The sequence below is a fragment of the Nycticebus coucang genome, chromosome 10, assembly GCF_027406575.1.
Source record: "Nycticebus coucang isolate mNycCou1 chromosome 10, mNycCou1.pri, whole genome shotgun sequence".
In the NCBI taxonomy this organism is placed as follows: domain Eukaryota; kingdom Metazoa; phylum Chordata; class Mammalia; order Primates; family Lorisidae; genus Nycticebus; species Nycticebus coucang.
In genome coordinates, this window is record NC_069789.1 from 57,050,571 (window position 1) to 57,069,283 (window position 18,713).

Below are 18,713 nucleotides of genomic sequence, written 5' to 3' on the forward strand. Positions count from 1 at the left end.
TGGTAACAGACACTACTAATTGCCTACCCAATACTCACTTCCCTTTCTTACTAATCAAACTACAAGGGCTTAATTTGCCTTGCTAAAAAATATCTACTTCATCAGACTCCCTTGCAGCTAGGAATAGCCACATGACACAGTTTTAGCAAGAAAAAACAAGGGACGATTTCTGGGAACATTTTTGTTTTCTTAATAAAGGCACTGACCCTGACTCTTTCCATCTGGAATGTAAATGCAATGGTTGGAAATGTAGCAGCTATTCTGCACCCACAAGGTGACACAGTTGATAATAAAGGCCTATACACAGATAGTAAGGCTCAACGGACAGGCCTATGGAGCCACCATACCAGTCATGAATGCCTATGCTGCGGTTCTTATTGCATGAAATAAATAAATCTATACATGACTCTAGAATGATTTTTTATCATTTGTAGCCAATTTCATTCCTGACATAGTTGGGAATAAAATAAATTTTACTTGTAAGAGCATACCACATAGCCAATACTGTGACCTATTCTTTAATATACATATCATTTGGAACCAGCCATCCAAATGAGTGTCTCTCTCTTCAGACTGGAACAAAGCAAAGAGGCCCTGGAGCCCAGTACTGCCTTGGCCCCAGCCTTCTCCCTTAGCTATGCTCGAGGTTCTCCAGCTGCTCCTCAGGCAAGACTGCTCAGAGAGAGGCAGCTGGGTGGCCCACCAGGGTGAGGCAGCTGTGGGATAATTCCAGACAGCTGCTTCTGTCAGGGGACAGCTTATCTGGCTAGGCCAAGCCCTCTACAAGAGATCTGGAGTTGCTGAGAGGAAGAGTAGAACTTGGGAGCATCAAGGAAGGTCCCACACTCTGTAAATCCTAAGAGAGAAACTCAGAACCCAGCCATTTGGGGCTCAATGAGCCATAGCAGGCTTTCAGATACGAGGAACAACCCACAATCTCATGAGGCAGCTTCATTCTAGAAAACATTCCGAAGAATTACACACACTGGATTTCCTTTCTTTTTTTTTTTCCCCTAGAAACAAACTTACAGAGCAAAAACACTTAATACCACGCAGAAACCAAGCACAAACACTCCTACATGTTTAGAATAAGCTGACCTCGCTCTTACGTTACTTTACACTTCACACTGGTTTTGTGCAGGCAGCAGCACTTATACGTGGATGTAAATACTGTGTATTTGTGTAAAATTTGGGGATTTTTATTATTTATTATTATTTTTTTTTGGAGACAGAGTCTCACTTAGTTGCCTTTGGTAGAGTGCCATGGTGTCACAACTCACAGCAACCTCCAACTTGTGGGCTTAGGTGATTCTCTTGCCTCAGCCTCCTGAGTAGCTGGGACTACAGGTGCCCGCCACAACACCCGGCTATTTTTTGTTGCAGTTGTCACTGCTGTTTTAGCTGGCCAGGGCTGGGTTCGAACCTGCCACCCTCGGTATATGGGGCCGGTGCCCTACCCACTGAGACACAGGTACCACCCTAGGATTTTTATTTTTCACCTGATTTGAATGTCCCCACAATCCTCAAAGTAGGTGAGGCCCTTACATTAATCATTTTAGAGGCCAGATAAGTTACATTATCACAACTCGTCATAAACTAATGGTTATAGTTTTCAAGGAGCTTTTTATTCTGTCTTACCTCATTTGATTTCCCCAGATACTACCAGAAGGAAAAACTGCAGCATTTCCATTTACAGATGAAGAAATTAAGTCTACAACTATTTCTTCTCAAGAACTCAATTCTGGGGCAGCCCTAGAGATGTTAAGTCACACAGAGCCAGGTTTTCCCATAGGAGTTACCAACCCCTCAGGGCCAGCCCAAGGCAGGGCCACGAGGCCCATCTGAATCTGTATTAGGGAAGACCAAGATGTTCAAGGCACAGTGGATGGTGGGGTGCACTCTATCTCTCTCATGGACTTGGAACAGGCCAGATCTTATGACCTCCAGACCAGGGATGAGCCAGGACACCTTCCTCTTCCTCAGGCCCAAGCTGATACGAGACCTTCCTCCAAGCATCACGGATAGGGCCAGCTGGCTCTGACATTTGCCCAGCGGCTTCTGCCAAGTGGTCACATTACATATTACAAATTGTCTTTCTCACATTCTATTTGGGTTCCTTCCTTCGCTCTACTTATTCCTAAACAGGCGCCTCCAACACTGAGGTCCCTCTTCTATATCCACTCAAGTAGAAAGTTTCCCCAAAATTCTTCAGCTGAGAACCTGAAGCTCTAAGGCATTTCATCTCCCTCAGCCCTGCCTTGGGTCCCAAACACTTTGGTCAATTTATTTTATTTATTTATTTTTTTTGAGGCTGAGTCTCACTATGTCGCCCCCGGTAGAGTGCTGTGGCATCACAGCTCACAGCAATCTGAAACTCTTGGGCTTAAGCGATTCTCTTGCCTCAGCCTCCCAAGTAGCTGGGCACCCCCCACAACGCCCTGCTATTTTTTTGCTGCAGTTGTCAGTGTTTAGTGGGCCCGGGCCGGGTTCAAACCTGCCAGCCTGGTGCCATAACCACTGTGCTACAGGTGCCAAGCCTGGTCAATTTATTTTTAAAATTACACAAGGGCCAGGTGCAGTGGCTCATGCCTGTAATCCCAGCACTTGGGAGGCCAAGGTGGGTGGATTGCCTAAGATCACGTGTTTGAGACTAGCCTGAGCAAGAGTCAAACCCATTTTTTTTTTTTTTTTAGTAGAGACAGAGTCTCACTTTATGGCCCTCGGTAGAGTGCCATGGCCTCACACAGCTCACAGCAACCTCCAACTCCTGGGCTTAAGCGATTCTCTTGCCTCAGCCTCCTGCCATTTTTAAAAAATAGCCAGGCTTTGTGGCGGGTACCTGTAGTCCCAGCTACTTGGAAGACTGAGGCAACAGAATCACTTAAGCCCAACAGTTTGTGGTTGCTGTGAGCTGTGATGCCACAGCACTCTACCAAGGCCAACATTATGAGACTCTGTCTTAAATAAATAAATAAAAATTACACAACAACATTTTTCTTTTCTTTTTTATTTTATTTTTTAATTATTATTATTATTTTTTTGGTCGTAGTTGTCATTGTTGTTTGGCAGGCCTAGGCTGGGTTCGAACCCACCAGCTCTGGTGTATGTAGCTGGCGCCCTAGCCGCTGAGCTATAGGTGGCCACAAAAGCCACAAAAGCATTTTTCAAAGTGCTCTCTGATTTATGCTCTCATTCCAACCTGACACTCGCCTAATCTGAGGAGAAGCTAGGAATGTGATGGATGATAGCATCAGCACCTCCATTTTGCAGATGAAAAAACTGAGGCAGAGCCCAGCTAAGTGGCTCATTCAAGCCATACAAATCTCCAAATTTCAGACTAATCTACCTTCACAGGCCTAAGACTGATTCTAAGACTAAAGTAGAGATGATATTTGCAAGTGTCCCAGAACAGTACCAAAGCAGGATTAAAACAAAACAAAAATGCTTGGGTCAGGACAAATTAGGTTCCCCAGACTATAGTCACTGATCCACCCATGCCACATTATAGGACTTGGGCAAGACTCTAAACCCCAAAGTCTTCATTTCCCACCTTCCCAGCTGTTCTGCAGGTAAAGGAAAGCTGGGGAAGGTGACTAGGTGACCTCAGGACCTTGTCCCAACAGCACTGGAGAGTGTGTAAAAGTCCAAGGTCAGCATGAGGGAAAGAACAAAAAGGAAGTCGAAGAACTGTGTGTGTGTATTGGGGGGAGATTGTTCTGAGTGAAGGGGATTTTCCTCGCTTATAAGGTGACAGGCAAGAACATCAAGGTGACACAGGGGCTGGGCTGCACCTGCATGTGAATGTCAGGAAGGAGATGGTTAAAGAATTTTGACATGAGAGGCTAAGTGTTTAAAAAAAAAAAAAAAAAAAAAAACTCAGCATATACACATAACCAGCTACAAGTTTTAGAAGTGAGGAAAACCATGGTGACTAGCTGAAGGGAACTTAGCCGCCAACGCAGCAGAAAGCACCACCTGCTCTGACTAACAGGTTCCAGCTACTAAATGTCACTTGCTTTTCCACATTGACTTTTGCTTTTCCCTCGCTGCCAGGAACCATTTTGGTGGCCAAATGAAGCCATGTATTAGTAACAGAGCTGAGATGTTTCAGAGTTAGAGCTGGGACACAAACAGAACTCTTCTGCTCCACAATCACAGATCAAGAAGCACTGTCCCAGAAGTTAGCCAGAGAGGTGAGCTCCCCAGATGAGACTGATACCTGGGGAGGTTAAAGGAGGCCTGCTTCACCCCAGCTATCTTTAAGGGAGATCCCATCTCAGGAGGCTTCCTCCTTTCAGGAAGAAAGGGGCCTAGATGGTTTCCGAAAGATCCTTCCTGAGATGTTTGCGGTCTCTAGACAGTTAGTTCATCTGTCTTCCTCCCAGGGTGTGGGTCCCCTAAAGGGGAAGTTTGCTCCCAAATCTGTAAATAGCTGCATGAAGCCAAAACCAAACTCTTCAGGGTACAGTGCCTTTGGCACCATCTGGTTAAAAATGGCCAAACGTGGTTTCTAATTACTTCAGGTCCTGATGTTCTCTACAAATCCCAGAAAAGCTGAAAGGATCGGAGAAGGTCACACTAACCTATGGCTAATGATTCCACCTGGCAGCTGACTGCATAGTCCTTCCTCCCACTTGGGTCTGAAACACCCTCTGCCCCACCACAGGTACGGTTATGAGGGTTCAGTGGGGTGATCAGGTCACCCTGAGCCTTTGCAAGCCTAGGTTGCCAATGTTCCTCTATTTATAGGGTCTCTATGGAAACAGGGACAACATTAGAGAGCTAATCACAGTAAAAACCTACAGAGTTCTCTCAGAATCTGAAGTGGATTTGGAAGTCTCTGATTGCCCTTAAGAAGCTTTGGATGGGGGGGCGGCACCTGTTGCTCAGTGGGTAGGGCACCAGCCCCATATATGGTGGGTGGCGGGTTCAAACCCAGCCCTGGCCAAACTGCAACAACAAAAAAAATAGCCAGGTGTTGTGGCGGGCGCCTGTAGTCCCAGCTACTCGGGAGGCTGAGGCAAGAGAATCGCCTAAGCCCAGGAGTTGGAGGTTGCTGTGAGCTGTGATGCCACAGCACTCTACTGAGGGTGATAAAGTGAGACTCTGTCTCTACAAAAAAAAAAAAAAAAAAAAAGAAGCTTTGGATGGGGGCGGTGCCTGTGGCTTAGTGGGTAGGGCGGGAGGCCCCATATACCAAGGGTGGCGGGTTCAAACCTGGGCCCCGGTCAAACTGCAACAAAAAATAGCTAGGCAGGCAGTGCCTGTGGCTCAGTGAGTGGGGCGCCAGCCCCATATACCAAGGGTGGCAGGTTCAAGCCCGGCCCCAGCCAAACTGCAACAAAAAAATATAGCCACGCGTTGTGGCGGGCGCCTGTAGTCCCAGCTACTCAGGAGGCTGAGGCAAGAGAATCGCCTAAGCCCTAGGAGTTGGAGGTTGCTGTGAGCTTTGTGATGCCACGGCACTCTACCCAGGGCGATAAAGTGCGACTCTGTCTCTACAAAAAAAAAAAAAAAAATAGCCAGGCGTTGTACCAGGCCCCTGTAGTCCCAGCTACTCGGGAGGTTGAGGCAAGAGAATCACCTAAACCCAGGAACTGGAGGTTGCTGTGAGCTGTGACACCACAGCACTCTACCAAGAGCAATAAAGTAAGACTCTGTCTCTAAGGAAAAAAAAAGAAGCAGCAGCTTTGGATGGGGAGCCTGAGGGAGGAGCAGGAGAGGGCCCATCACCCCAGCTTTGGGATTGATGACCACAATGGTAGACAAGACTGAGCAGCTGCAGGCCTGTTTGGGGTTCCTATTGGAAACAGAGTGATGAAAGACTTTTGGAATCATTTTTTCTTCCCCCAAATCACAAGTGACATTAAAAAACATATCTCGACTTGGGGGTAAATGAGATCCCTATTTTTTAATTCCTCCTTCATAAGGGAATTCTGCCTGGAGATAGTGCAAGGGGGAAAAGGTCACCTTATCCACTAGGTCTTCAAGCAGAACTGACTCAATATCTACCAGCATAAAAGATTTTTATTAAAGTTCTCAGCATGTTGTGCCCTCTCTCTGCCTCTCTGCATCCTACCCATCCTTCGCCACCTCCCTGCTCCATAAAGCCCTCTCGGATCACACCAGTCTGCACTGATCTCTCCCCACTCTGAACACATAAGCACTCATTATCTGCACCACTCATTTTGTAATTAATTATGCGCTGCCGTGTGACCTTGCTTCTACTGCTCTCTCCAATTGTCATCTGACTTCTCACCTACTGATGCACAGAAACCTTGATGAGAATATGAGTAGACAGAGGACCTGTATCATGCACATCTTTGTGTCCCTAACATTACCTGGTGGAGACCTCGATGCAAACATGGTGACTGCTACGTAATTATTTGTTCATTTTTTGAGACTGACTCAGATTTTTTTTTTTTTTGTAGAGACAGAGTCTCACTTTATGGCCCTTGGTAGAGTGCCGTGGCCTCACACAGCTCACAGCAACCTCCAACTCCTGGGCTTAAGCGATTCTCTTGCCTCAGCCTCCCGAGTAGCTTGGACTACAGGCGCCCGCCACAGCACCCAGCTATTTTTTGGTTGCAGTTCAGCCGAGGCCAGGTTTGAACCCGCCACCCTCGGTATATGGGGCCGGCGCCTTACCAACTGAGCCACAGGCGCCGCCCTGACTCAGATTTTTTGACAGTCTCACTTTGTCACTCTTGATAGAGTGCCATGGCATCATAGCTCACAGAAACCTCAAATTCTTGGGCTCAAGTGATCCTCTTGCCTCAACCTCCAGACTATAGGCACCTGCCATAAAGGCACTCTTGCTGACCACTCTTGCTCAGACTGGTCTTGGTGCCTCCAGACTACAGACAGACTAGTCTTGAATTCCTGAGGTCAAGTAATTCACGTGCCTTGGCCTTCTAGAGGGCTAGGATTATAGGCGTGAACCAATGCACCTGGCCCTGTTCATTTATTTTCTGAGCAGAAACTATCCAAATCTACAAACCCACCTTATGAAGGTGATTTAATCCTTAGATAATTACCTTTTCCAAAGACATCATTTCCAAAGATTTAAAATGCTGTCAAGCAGCCTTTTCTGTGTCTAACTCAGATTCCTCCTGCTGCAGTTTGAACCCTCATCTCACTCTATTATCTTAGTAACAAGATTGGAAGGCTTGGAAGGAAATGAACACAGACCAAGAAGCCAGAATGTGTCTGCTGTCTTCACAAATGGTTAGGCAGGACTTGGGTGCGGGCTCATGTCCTTACAGATAGCTTTGTTTTCCACAGTGGACATCACTCAAGTTAACTTGGCTGGAATAAGGACATCTTTAGTCATATGGTTTTAAAAGTCAAATATTGTTTTTCTAACACAATCACAAAACATACCTGCTATCCCCAACAGCTTTGTTCTAGCTTCTTACATGGAGACAGACTTAAGTGCTTGGCTGACAAAGGTGGACCCTGTCCAGCCATGGCCTCATTCCAAAAATGCACCTTGCTAAGTCTATGTGGAGTTCAAAGACAGATGCTGTTTCTTAGAGAAGAGATGAAAACAAAGATGAGTTTTGAGTTAACGTCTAAGATCACCACTGAGAAATGTGAGTCTTTTTAATCCAGCTCCTGACCCTCATACTTTTAAAAACTTCAACCCAAAATTCAGTCTTATCAGATGTTTCAACTCCTTGTGAGGAAGAGTCTTGTTAATGAGATTGACGGTGAAGACACAATTAGATGCACAAGAAGAAGCACATTCTGTAAATACTAAGCCTGCAAGACAGTTCCTACTAGAACAACTAGAGCAGCTGGGAATTAATCTAGAACCAATATGTGGCAGGAGAACAGAGAGCTTCCTTTGCCACATGCTTTCCCATCAGTCACCAATTCCTCCAGAGCCCATATAGAGAACTGTTCTGAATATTACTGAAGGTTGAGGAGCAGGGGATAATCCTGGGCCTCAGGATGCTCACCTGCCTCACTTAAGGTGCAAGTGGCAAACAGTAACTTCAGCATTCATCACCATCCTCTGCTGTTCCTGAGTATTCCAATCAAACAGGACAAAAGGCCTACAAAAGGCCCTTGCTAGCTCCCTTCCTTCATTTAGAAAGCCCTTTTTGCTTATTTGGTAATTGATGTTCTACTCTTTCTTTAAAAACTCACTTTAAACCAGGGGTCCTCAAACTTTTTAAACAGGGGACCAGTTCACTATCCCTCAGACCGTTGGAGGGCCGGATTATAGTTTAAAAAAAAAAACAAAATTGGGCGGCGCCTCCTCAAGGAGTAGGGCGCCGGTCCCATATGCCAGAGGTGGCGGGTTCAAACCCAGCCCCGGCCAAAAAAAAAACCATAAAAAAAACAAAACTATGAACAAATTCCTATGCACACTGCACACATCTTATTTTGAAGTAAAAAAACAAAACAGGAACGAATACAATCACACCGCCTCATGTGGCCCGTGGGCCGCAGTTTGAGGACCCCTGCCCCATCTCCTCCAGAACACCTTTCCTGATTAACCCCATATGTTTGATTCCATTGCAAGATGCTTGAAGCACCCTTACACTTAGGTGTCCTTTAATAGATAGTTTTTCTTGCAAGTATTTCATCCTATTTGGCCTGGGAGCTCTCCCTGGAGGTGAAGGCTGAGTCTATAGTCAAAGAACTAATTTCCCATTTCCTCATTTCAAGGTCTACCTCCTCTGATGAAAGCTATCCCAGGGGTCTAGCTCCCACCCGAGATTGCAGTAATCTTTAAGCCTGATCATATCACTTCTCAAGTAGAACCAGTGATAACACAGCAAAGCCCCAGATAGCTGTATCCTGCATCAGAACACCTCCAGGGCCCCAGGGTACACACATGCCTTCATCACAGCCATATCCTCAAGTAGTTTGTCCTCTCCCTTATTTAAATAGAGAAACAGAGGCCTATAAATTTGATCAGGGCCTTATTTAAAAAAGTATTAGAAACAAACAAAAGCACAGAAAACAAGCAGGGGCTTCCTGGTAATGTCACGTTCTTTTTCTTGACTTGGGCAGTGGGTAGATGAGGTGTATGTTTTGCCACTGTCATTTAAGCTGTTCCTACAGGTTTTCAGGCACTCTCACATGCACATTGCACAATTTAATTCAGCAGCGCCTCTCCCACTGAAGGTGAGCAGTATTCTGTGAAGGTGAGCAGTATTCTGTTAACTGCAAGATCCCTTCTCCAGTGGGCTGTCAACAGGCGTGTTGAAGGAACACGAGCTACTCTGGAGGGCTGGACCACCTGTGACAGACAGTAAAGGTGGTGAGCCAGCAGGGAGAACCATAGGATTCAGTGGTGACTTTCTCTCAGATATGTGGCTTCTAATTGTTTTTCCAACTCCTCTGAGCGGGCAGGAAGACCAGTGTATGGTGAGAAAAGAAGAACATGAGCTGGAATCCAAATGAATCTTGAGTCCAAAGTGCTTCATTCAAACCAGGATGGGAATAATGGAAGTTGGAGCTCTTTTTCTTCAGGGAAAGATAGAAATATCTAGGGAAATTATTGACAGGGGATTTTGTGAGACAAAGGAGAACCTCATGGGAAAGCCCCTGGCCAACCCATCTCAAGACCCTTCCTTTCAGGAAAGGCCCAAGGGGTGGGAGTGATGTTGGGGAGGTCAGTGATTTCCTCCCCTGCTGCAGGCTTCCACGATAGGTCAGGCCAGCATCAGCTCACTCTTATACTCGGCCACTCATCCTGGGCCTCAGAAATATGCTACCACATGCTATATTTTTGAAAGGAATGTATGTTCCATGTCTCTTTCTGCAGTTTTCCCCTAAGCTCCTTTTCCTTCCATTCTCACAGGAGCTAGGTTTTCCTCCTGGAGAATTCTGGTGTACTTTTGGTCAGCCAGCACTGTGGCCAGCAACCTCAGCATCTCCTCCTAATGAGCAGGGAAGCTGGTAGGAGCAAAGGACTGGATAATGAGGACAACTGAATAGAGACATGAACTCAGGGGGTTAAATTGGAACCCAAGCCACAATGGCTGGGGAACGTGGCTGTGAACTGTTGAACTCCTGTGGCAGAAATGTCTGCTGAGATCACCCCCAGCAGGTTATATAGGTGTTTGGAGCAGTTGAGAAGACCCCCCCAAAGTATCTGCATGAGCCTCTGATGGGACGATGTCTATTTTCATGTTATTTTCCAGTAATAGTTACAGGTTTTAAATTTCTGCTTAACTATTTTTCTTCTTTTCATTGGATCTTCCCACCCTATAATCACAGATCCCAGGCCACCATAGCAGAAATTTACTGTGCACAGTAAGATGCTCCATAGTGCTAAAGGACCAGAGGGAGACCATAGCAGCCCCTGAAACCACTGGCTGTCACTAGTTAAGCATCATTCAAATCTCTTCTGCAAAGACAAAAATCATCTCATCTTCCCTGGCTCCCCAACCTCTACGGAGGTGGTGTAGACAGAGTCTCTTATTGTTATCCCTTTCTCAAAATGATTTCCTCCAATGCACTTAATTTATCACAGTGCCTAGAGCTGTCACAAGAAAATAGAAGTGGGACTAAGGGACCAAAAGTTCTTATCTCTAAAGTTTAAAATGAAAACAAAAGCAAGCCAGAACTCCTTATCGGCCTTGGCCAAACACAGGTCTTGGAGTAGAGGGTATTAAAAATTAAACTTGTCCTTTTTTAGTACCACCACCCATTCTAAAACAAGTCAGCTTCTACCACCAGAGCCCATGATGGACTTTTTCCATCATTGGAAAATGGGGCAAGCATTGGAAAACAACTTTTCCAGCACAGGAAAACAACTCTGGACACACTCCAGTATTCCTAAACCCTTTCTCCAGCAAAAGGCTCAGAAAAGTTGAGTGATTTGCCTGAGAACACACAGCAAATCATATCATGCTGGCTCCTAAGTTCAAGTCTGGTTAGGAAGTCCTTGCTCTATAGTAAACATGTTGTAATGAAGCAGAGATAAACAGGAAAAGGCCCTCCTTCTTTTCCTGTGCTCCCTCAAGTAGTCAGCAATTAGGCTTTCTCTTCCTTGCTGGGTTCCTATTGCTGTGTTTGACCTCAGTGGTACGTTTTCTTAGGGGACATTGTGGGGGGGGCATCTCCTTGTCTTGTGCTTGATTTCAATTCTGATTCAGAAGTTCAGCAGTTGAATATCAAGTGTAGAGTTGGTGCTGTATCTGGCCCAATCAGAATGAAGGCATTACCAAAAAGGAGAGAAGATGACAGAGGAGGGTGGTAATGAAGGAGCTTAAGGCAGCCTTATACACAGAGACAGTGCAGCCCCCACCCCCCCCAACCAGCCCACTTTCCCTTATGAAGGCAACTGGGAGAAATGAATGCAACCAGCAGTCCCAACGGCTGGCCTGAGCTACAAAGTGAGGGCGTTTCCAAGGCTGCTTCTCATGGACTCAGGTGAGGGTCCTATCTGGGCAAAGAGTCAGAATTGGTGGCCAGGCTCATCTGGACTGACTCAGAATGAGGCTGAAGTCTGCAGCAGAAAGCTTGGTGGCAGAAAGCTTGCCTCCTCTCATAACAACATTAAAGGGACCCCTTTCCCCATACTATCTCACTAAAAACAGGAACTGTCCACATGGAGCTCCATACATACACCTCCTGACCACATGGGGTGGACTTGAGGGTGACAGCTAATAGACATCAGGGACTCCTTGGGCCTAACTAGAACACAAGCTTCCTGGCCAGAATCTATCTACTATTACTGCTCTTTAGACATAATGCTAACCACGAACCTCTGAAAAGGACAGCAAGAGAACTAGAGCTCAGATTTGAAATGATGACTACCAATTTTTAAAGGTACACAAGTCCCCCATTAACCCTTCCCAAGGAACACAGACAGGTAACATACAGAGGTTTAAGAGCACACACGCTCACCTGCGCTCTGACTTCCTGACTCTGAGCTGCTCAGGCCAAATGAGGAATGTCATTGGCTTATTCTGGTGAGCTCCTTAGTGGCTGCTGCCATAGGATACAGGCTTTATTTAACGCAAAGGAGTCCTTTCTGTTCCCCTAGCCCAGACCCTGCAGGCTCTCTGGAGAGAATTCACCTGAGGCATCAATCTCCAAGGCATCTAAGTTCCTTCCTAGGGCTGACATCTCGCTCAGTCCGGCTGTGAGCTGGCTTCAGAAGCTTGAGCCTACAGTCTCTGGGGCAGCTCCAGCAGAGGTGCATTATTTATCCCAGCTGCTGTTTTAATTGATACAGAGATATATCCAATACAGCTCGCCAACTGTCTCAGCAACTACAGGCCGGAAAATAAACAGCTCCATGTGGACAGTCCTCTCCATTCTGGTTCTATGCCGGCTCAGTTTGTGTGCAACTTGAACCGAGGCCCCAAACCAGCCCCAACACTGCTCAGCCACCTGTCAATTCTCCACCCTGGGGGTTCGTTCAGCAATCAAGCAAAGATCTCCAAGCACTAGCTTAACCTCTGGCTCCATCTAATGGCAACAAATCCACAGCCCCTTTCACTGATGGACAAACTGAGCTTCATACAGGGAGGTGCTCAGATCTGGATCACAATGGGAGAAGACTAAATGAGCAAATGGTCACCTGCTAGGCTTCCCACTCTGCAATTTTCTCCCCCTGCCATCCTACAGGAGGGAAAGTGATGTCAACTTTTTAGTTAGCATCTTGGATTTCTCCAGCCCTTTGTCTGGGAATAGCACTCCATACATATTATTCAAACAATCTGGGAGGGGTGAGTCACTAGAACGTCTGCTGAATAATGGGGAGCAAACACAGAGGCCTGGAATAGAGCTGAAAGAGACACAAACGGCAGCCGACGGCCCTCCAACCCCACCCCGGGGTTCTAGCCCAACATCTGCTCATCCTCTCTGACCTTTGCTTGGCTTCTACCGTCACTTTTATCCTGTTAAATCACTTCTGCACCAAGCGGTGCAAGCTAAGTCCTGGGCTGGGCTTGCCAGGGGATAGTCTGCCCTCACCTTTAAATCAGGAGGCTTGCTTCGGGGACCTGGGTTGGGCGCCAGGGCAGCGCCGGCATCTGAAGTTGGCCCTCCAGCGGAGTTAGCACCCGTGGCCTCCCCAGGCCGGAGGTCCGCGCCCGGCAGGTGGCAAGCGGCATCTTCCAGCCCAGCTCCATCCTCCTCGCCCTGTTGTTGCTGCAGCTCGTCCGATTTACACCTCTTCATGGTGTATGTGGGTCGGCAAGGGGAATCTGTCCTTCCAGCGCGCCGTCTTGGGGGAGACCGCACCCCCTCTTACACCCAGAAATGAGGCCTTGGGGTCTAAATTATTAAAAAAAAAAAAAAAAGGGAGTCGGCAGACACAAATTCTTGAGTTAAAAAAAAATTTTTTTTAAGAAGATGAGGGAGGGGCGAGGAGGGGGGGCCTTGATTACAGCTTGGAATAGTTCATTACGACCTGGAGGGCGAAGGCAGGTCACAGTCGAGGCTTAGCAGCGGGAGTCCTTGGGCATCAATGGAGGAGGGAGGAGGGGGACAACCGTCGGCCCCCAAACTTTCTGCTTCAGGGCATGGGCAGGGCGGAGGAAAGCTGGGCGGCACAGCGCATCCCTCCCGGCTGGCCGAGATGCTGAGCGAGGCAGGGCACCGGGCAGCCAGCCGGGCAGATCCTCGTCGGCCGCCCTCGGCGCCGGCTGCGGCCCCGGGCCCTGCCGCCGGCCCCAGCCCGGCATGGGCCGGCCGCGGAGCCCGCAGCGCGCCCGGCCCTCTCCCCCGCCCGCGCGCCCCACTCCCCGCCCGCCGCGCTGCCTGCTGCAAAGCCGCGGCCGCGGCCCGAGCCCGCCGCGAGCGCGCAACCTACCCCGCCCGGCTGCCTCCGCCCGGGAGGGGGAAGGCGAGGCAAAGCCGGAGTGACAGCGGTAGCCGGCCAATGGGAAGCCCACGGGACTGAGGGGGCGTCGCGCGGCCACGTTTTTTAGGGTTGGTTGCACTGTGCCATCCCGCTGGAGAAGGCTGGAGGGCGATGCTGCTGTGTTTTTGCATTGCGGAGAGCGGGCTGCGGAGTAGGGGCGGGGCGGTGGGCTGTGGGAGAGGCGGTTTCAGCGGCAGCGTCCGGACCTTCCCAGGAGAGGCTCTCCGGGGATTTCCCCCACCTATTCGCCTTATTTGGCAGGAAGGAGGCGCCATAGGGATGCTTATCACCACTGGATTTTTTGGGCTCTAACTTGGCACATTATATTATTTACATAAGGGCGACACCGATCGCCTCTAGGATGCTTGTCTGAGTCCCAAACCTATGCCTCCGTTCACAGCTGCCATCACTAAGGGGAAGGGGTGGCAGGAGGTTGATAGATACAAAATAGTAGAAAAAGAGTGCTTTCTCGCCACAAATCTCAGCCAAACTGCGCAGAGTAAATCTGGAGGCAGAGGAGAACAAATGTTGGGGTTATTAAGATATGGAGAGAAGTAGCAATAATTACCCCTATGTGAATGCCAATTGTATGCCTGCTGTGCTTACCAACGGATTTTGCTCATCCAGCAAACAGTGGTTCTCACAGTGTGGCCCTCAGATCAGCAGCATGAGTGTTACCTGGGAACTTGATAGAAATGCAAATTCCTGGACACCAGCCAGATTTAAAGAATTAGAAGTAGTGGGCCAAGAAATCTGTGCTTTGACAAGTCCTCCAGGTAATTCTCACACAGATTAAGGTTTGAGAACCATTGGCCTAGATTATAGTGCAGGGGCCACGCAGCAGTCTGTGAGTCACAGTGATGCACTCTAAAGGATTAGACAGTTTACCAATCTCTTTCACACCCATCATGCCATTCTAGCCTTACTTCAGTCCCACTAGTGTGTGAGTTTCCTGACTCTGTTCTGTCTTCTTCCCATTCCAACCACTCATTTTAATGTGTATCCTAGAAGGGACTAATTTGTTAAGAATTTACTTAAGTCAAGCAGCTACTTTCTAAACTAAGCAGCTCCATTTTTAGCAGATAGGAATTTAGGAAGGGCTGGGAATGTAGAACCGCCCCCCACATCCACTACACAGTATCAGGCACAATATGGAAACACAAAGCTATAAGCCTTTATTTAGCATTTTTGATGGTGAGGGGATGGCAGAATGCCAGTGTAGACTGTGGGCAGGACTAGACAGAACCAGTGGGGGCAGATTCCCATGATGCAAGATATGAGGCAGAGGAATATACTCCCCCCTGCCTTCTTGGCCCGGAGAAATAGAGAAGACCCACAGACCCCTGGCAGGTCTAGGGCACCAAGCAGTAGCCAGCAAATGGTGAGCACACTTTGACACATGTTCAAGCTTTGACTCTAAGCTGAAGAAAAGAAGAGGGATTCAGTGCGAGGAAGCAGAGAGCATTATAATTTTGAATTCTGTCACATTTCTTTATTGAATAGATGTTTACAGTTAAGTTTGACTTTTTTAGTATCATATACATACAGCATGATGCTGGCCAAACTTTCTATTATAGCCCATATCTAGCAAGGTGTGATGCAGGTCACCAAAAAAGTGTGCGGTGTGCTTTGTAAAATCAGCTAATACTTCACTGAGTGTCGTATTATATAAGAAACATGCTACTGCCAAACAAGATTCGGTGAGAAATCAATATGGTGTAGTGGGTAGTGGAAAAAACACTGGTCTTGGTGTCAGAAAAATCATGTAAGAACTCTTTTTTTTTTTTTTGGCCGGGGCCGGGTTTGAACTTGCTACCTCCAGTATATGGGGCCGGCACCCTACTCCTTGAGCCACAGGTGTGGCCATTTTATTTTTTTCTTTTGTGACAGAGTCTTACTCCATCACTCTGGGTAGAATGCCATGGCATCATAGCTCATGGCAACCTCAAACTCTTGGGCTCAAGCAATCTTCTTGCCTCAGCCTCCTGAGTAGCTGAGACTACGGGTGCCCGCCCCAACGCTGGGCTGTGTTTTAGAGATGGGGTCTCACTCTTTCTCAGACTAGTCTTGAACTTGTGAGCTCAAGCATTCCATCCGCCTTAGCCTCCCACAGTGCTAGGATTACAGGTGTGAGCCACTGAGCTGGGCCCTAGATACTGGTGTCTTGGTCTTGCTTAGGCTGGTCTCGAACTCCTGAGCTCAAGTGATCCAACCTCAGCCTCCCAGAGTACTAGGATTACAGGCGTGAGCCACCGCACCTGGCCCATATAAGATTGTAATTCTGTTACTTCCTGTGAGTTCACAGGCAACCAAATCCCTTAACCTCTTTCACCTTTGGTTTTCTCATCTGTAAGTAGATGCTAATATACATCCTCACATGGTTATTCTGGGGATGAAACTAGGTAATATGAAATGTGAAAATGTTTACCCCATGGTATGTGCTTGGTAAAAAAATAATTAACTTGTCCAAGCCCCTTGTATGCTATATGAGAAAGGAAGAATGATCCCACTAAGTTTTATGCTTTTCATGAACAGAAATCCTAGTTAAACTAATGAAAGAGAGCACTCCAGCTAGTATGAAATTTGCTAAACTGGGAAATATGTAAACAAGGAGGATAAAGAGCAGGCTTATGGAATTTGCTCCCTTGTCAGCATCGTTCATTTAGTTCAATAAACTGATGAAGCTTTCATTATAAGATGCCAAGATCAACAAAGTGTAAAGTAGGATTTTGTTTTTTTCTTTTTGTAAAAGCAGTTAGTTCTGAGAAAGAAAAGGCTTCTCTTTTTGCCAATAGTCAGAGGCTTGCAGATTATTCAAGAAATTTCTCTTTCCTACTCTGTAGAAATACTTTTTTAAAAATTTAAACATCAAATGGGTAAGTGGTTGTCAGAGAGCTATTTTACGATTAACATACTAAGTAGAGTGCTTAGAAGATGGTCTAGAGGGATTAGATATAATAATTTTGATCACTATAATTTAAGACCAATATCACTAAAATATTATATGATTAATGTAATTCTCCTCCCTTTTTGTTCCAGAGTACCACTTCCACTCACTGCACTCCTTAACTGAAATTGAGTTCTGTTTTATGTGTATTAGGAGGAGTAAGCTAAGCAAATATTCCTTAGGGAGATTGGCTGGATCACTGATGATGTCACAACCCACCACCTAAACGCAGGCTTTTTATTGGCTATTCTAAGAGACAGGGAGGACCAGGAAGGGTCTGCACACCACCCCACCTCCCCAAATAGAAAAAGCTCTGAGCCTTGAGCTTATACTGAATTTTATCCTGTTTTTTTACTTTAAAATGTACTCAGAAGCATTTTCCATGTTATTACATTTTCCCATATTATTCCATGTCACAGTAAACATTTTAAATGATTGCTTAGCATTCTATCAAGTGAATATATGACGGGTTGTTTAATCACTAACCACTTTATTCTTAGACACTTAGTTATCTCAATTTTGTGCCTTTAGAAATAAAGCTGAAATTATTATATTTATGCAGAAATTGTATACATTGTTTCCTTCAAAGCATAGAATCGCTGGTACTACATTGGCAATGCTTTAAAGGAGTAAGCAAACCCAGAATGTCAACCTTGTGATCATTTCTTTCACAGCACCTGGAAGACTTAACACGGGAGATCCTAACGTCTGTCTTAGCCCTGGGACTGGGGAAGCATTTATTTGTAATATGAAAAACCTGGAGGTTCCTGCTTCTCATTTCACATAGGATACAGATTCTTTATTCTGGGTGCTTCTTGCTTCACCAGTAATGGCAGAAAAGTCACAATAAACATGGCCATGAACAGAGGAGGTCTGTGAAGCATAAACTTAAACCCTGATTGTACTACTCTGTGTGAAAGCCTGGGACTGGTAAAATGGTTGCTTTGTGTCCTTTCCCATCTTTATAGGGAATCCATACAAACTTCTGCACAGTCTGTTACTTAAAGCTGAAAATTCTAGACCTTAAAAAGAAAAAAATATTAGGTTTGCTTGCAGAGAATCAGTTGTTTATTATTTTACATCTGAAGACAAATGTCTATGGCACTTCTATCTAGTATTCCATCCAATACTTTAAGATATAATACTAAGCGCAAGCATCTACCATTTACCGAGAACCACAGGTGTCAGACAATACTCTCTTACTTAATTCCCACAGCCACCCTACAAGGTAAATATATTTCTACTATATAAATGAGAAAACCACCTCAGAGAGGTCGCAGCACTTACATAGACCTGAAATCTGCACTCCACTCTAACTCTAAAGCCTAAATGCCTAATAGCTCACCCTTTCACAACTAATTTTGCATAACTCTAATGACGAATAATGTATCAATTAGTATTAGCTTACAGTTTTATATAACACATTCATTCAAATATATTTATAAAATACATACACGAGGTACAGAGGCTTTTGAGATGCTTGTAGAGGATACAGAGTAATAGAAGACATTGGTTCCCACCTTAAAGTCAAATTGGGGAGATAAGACACAAATGAAATGTAAAATTTCAACACCAGATTGAAATGGTAACATCAGCCAGGCCCAGTGGCTCACACCTATAATCCTAGCACTCTGGGAGGCCAAGGTTCGTGGATCACCTGAACTCAGGAGTTCAAGACCAGTCTGAGCAAGAGTGAGACCCCCATCTTTACTTAAAAAATAGAAAAATTAGGTAGGTATCATGGTGCACACCTGTAGTCCCAGCTACTCGGGAGGCTGAGGTAAGAGGATCGCTTGAGCCCCACAATTTGAAGTTGCTGTGAATTCTGACACCATGACACTCTACCCGGAGTGACCCAGTGAGACTCTCTCTCAAAGAAGAAAGAAAAAGAAGAAGAGGGTCGGCGCTCGTAGCTCAGTGAGTAGG

General features: G+C 46.3%; 1 protein-coding gene across 3 annotated transcripts in view; it reads right to left on the reverse strand.

Moving 5' to 3' along the window:
- TMCC2 (transmembrane and coiled-coil domain family 2) overlaps positions 1-13,805 on the reverse strand; it is a 47,641-nt gene extending 33,836 nt beyond the window's left edge. Inside the window, exons 1-2 of one of the 3 annotated variants that reach the window (XM_053607247.1) lie at positions 13,790-13,805; positions 12,949-13,251 (exon numbers count right to left, since the gene is read on the reverse strand). In XM_053607247.1, the coding sequence (XP_053463222.1) occupies positions 12,949-13,155 (207 nt within the window). In that variant the 5' untranslated portion in view covers positions 13,156-13,251; positions 13,790-13,805. Of the gene's footprint in view, positions 1-12,948; positions 13,688-13,789 lie in introns of those variants that run through there. The other 2 variants (XM_053607246.1, XM_053607245.1) reach the window with 2 other exon arrangements.
- Positions 13,806-18,713: the final 4,908 nt, after the last annotated feature.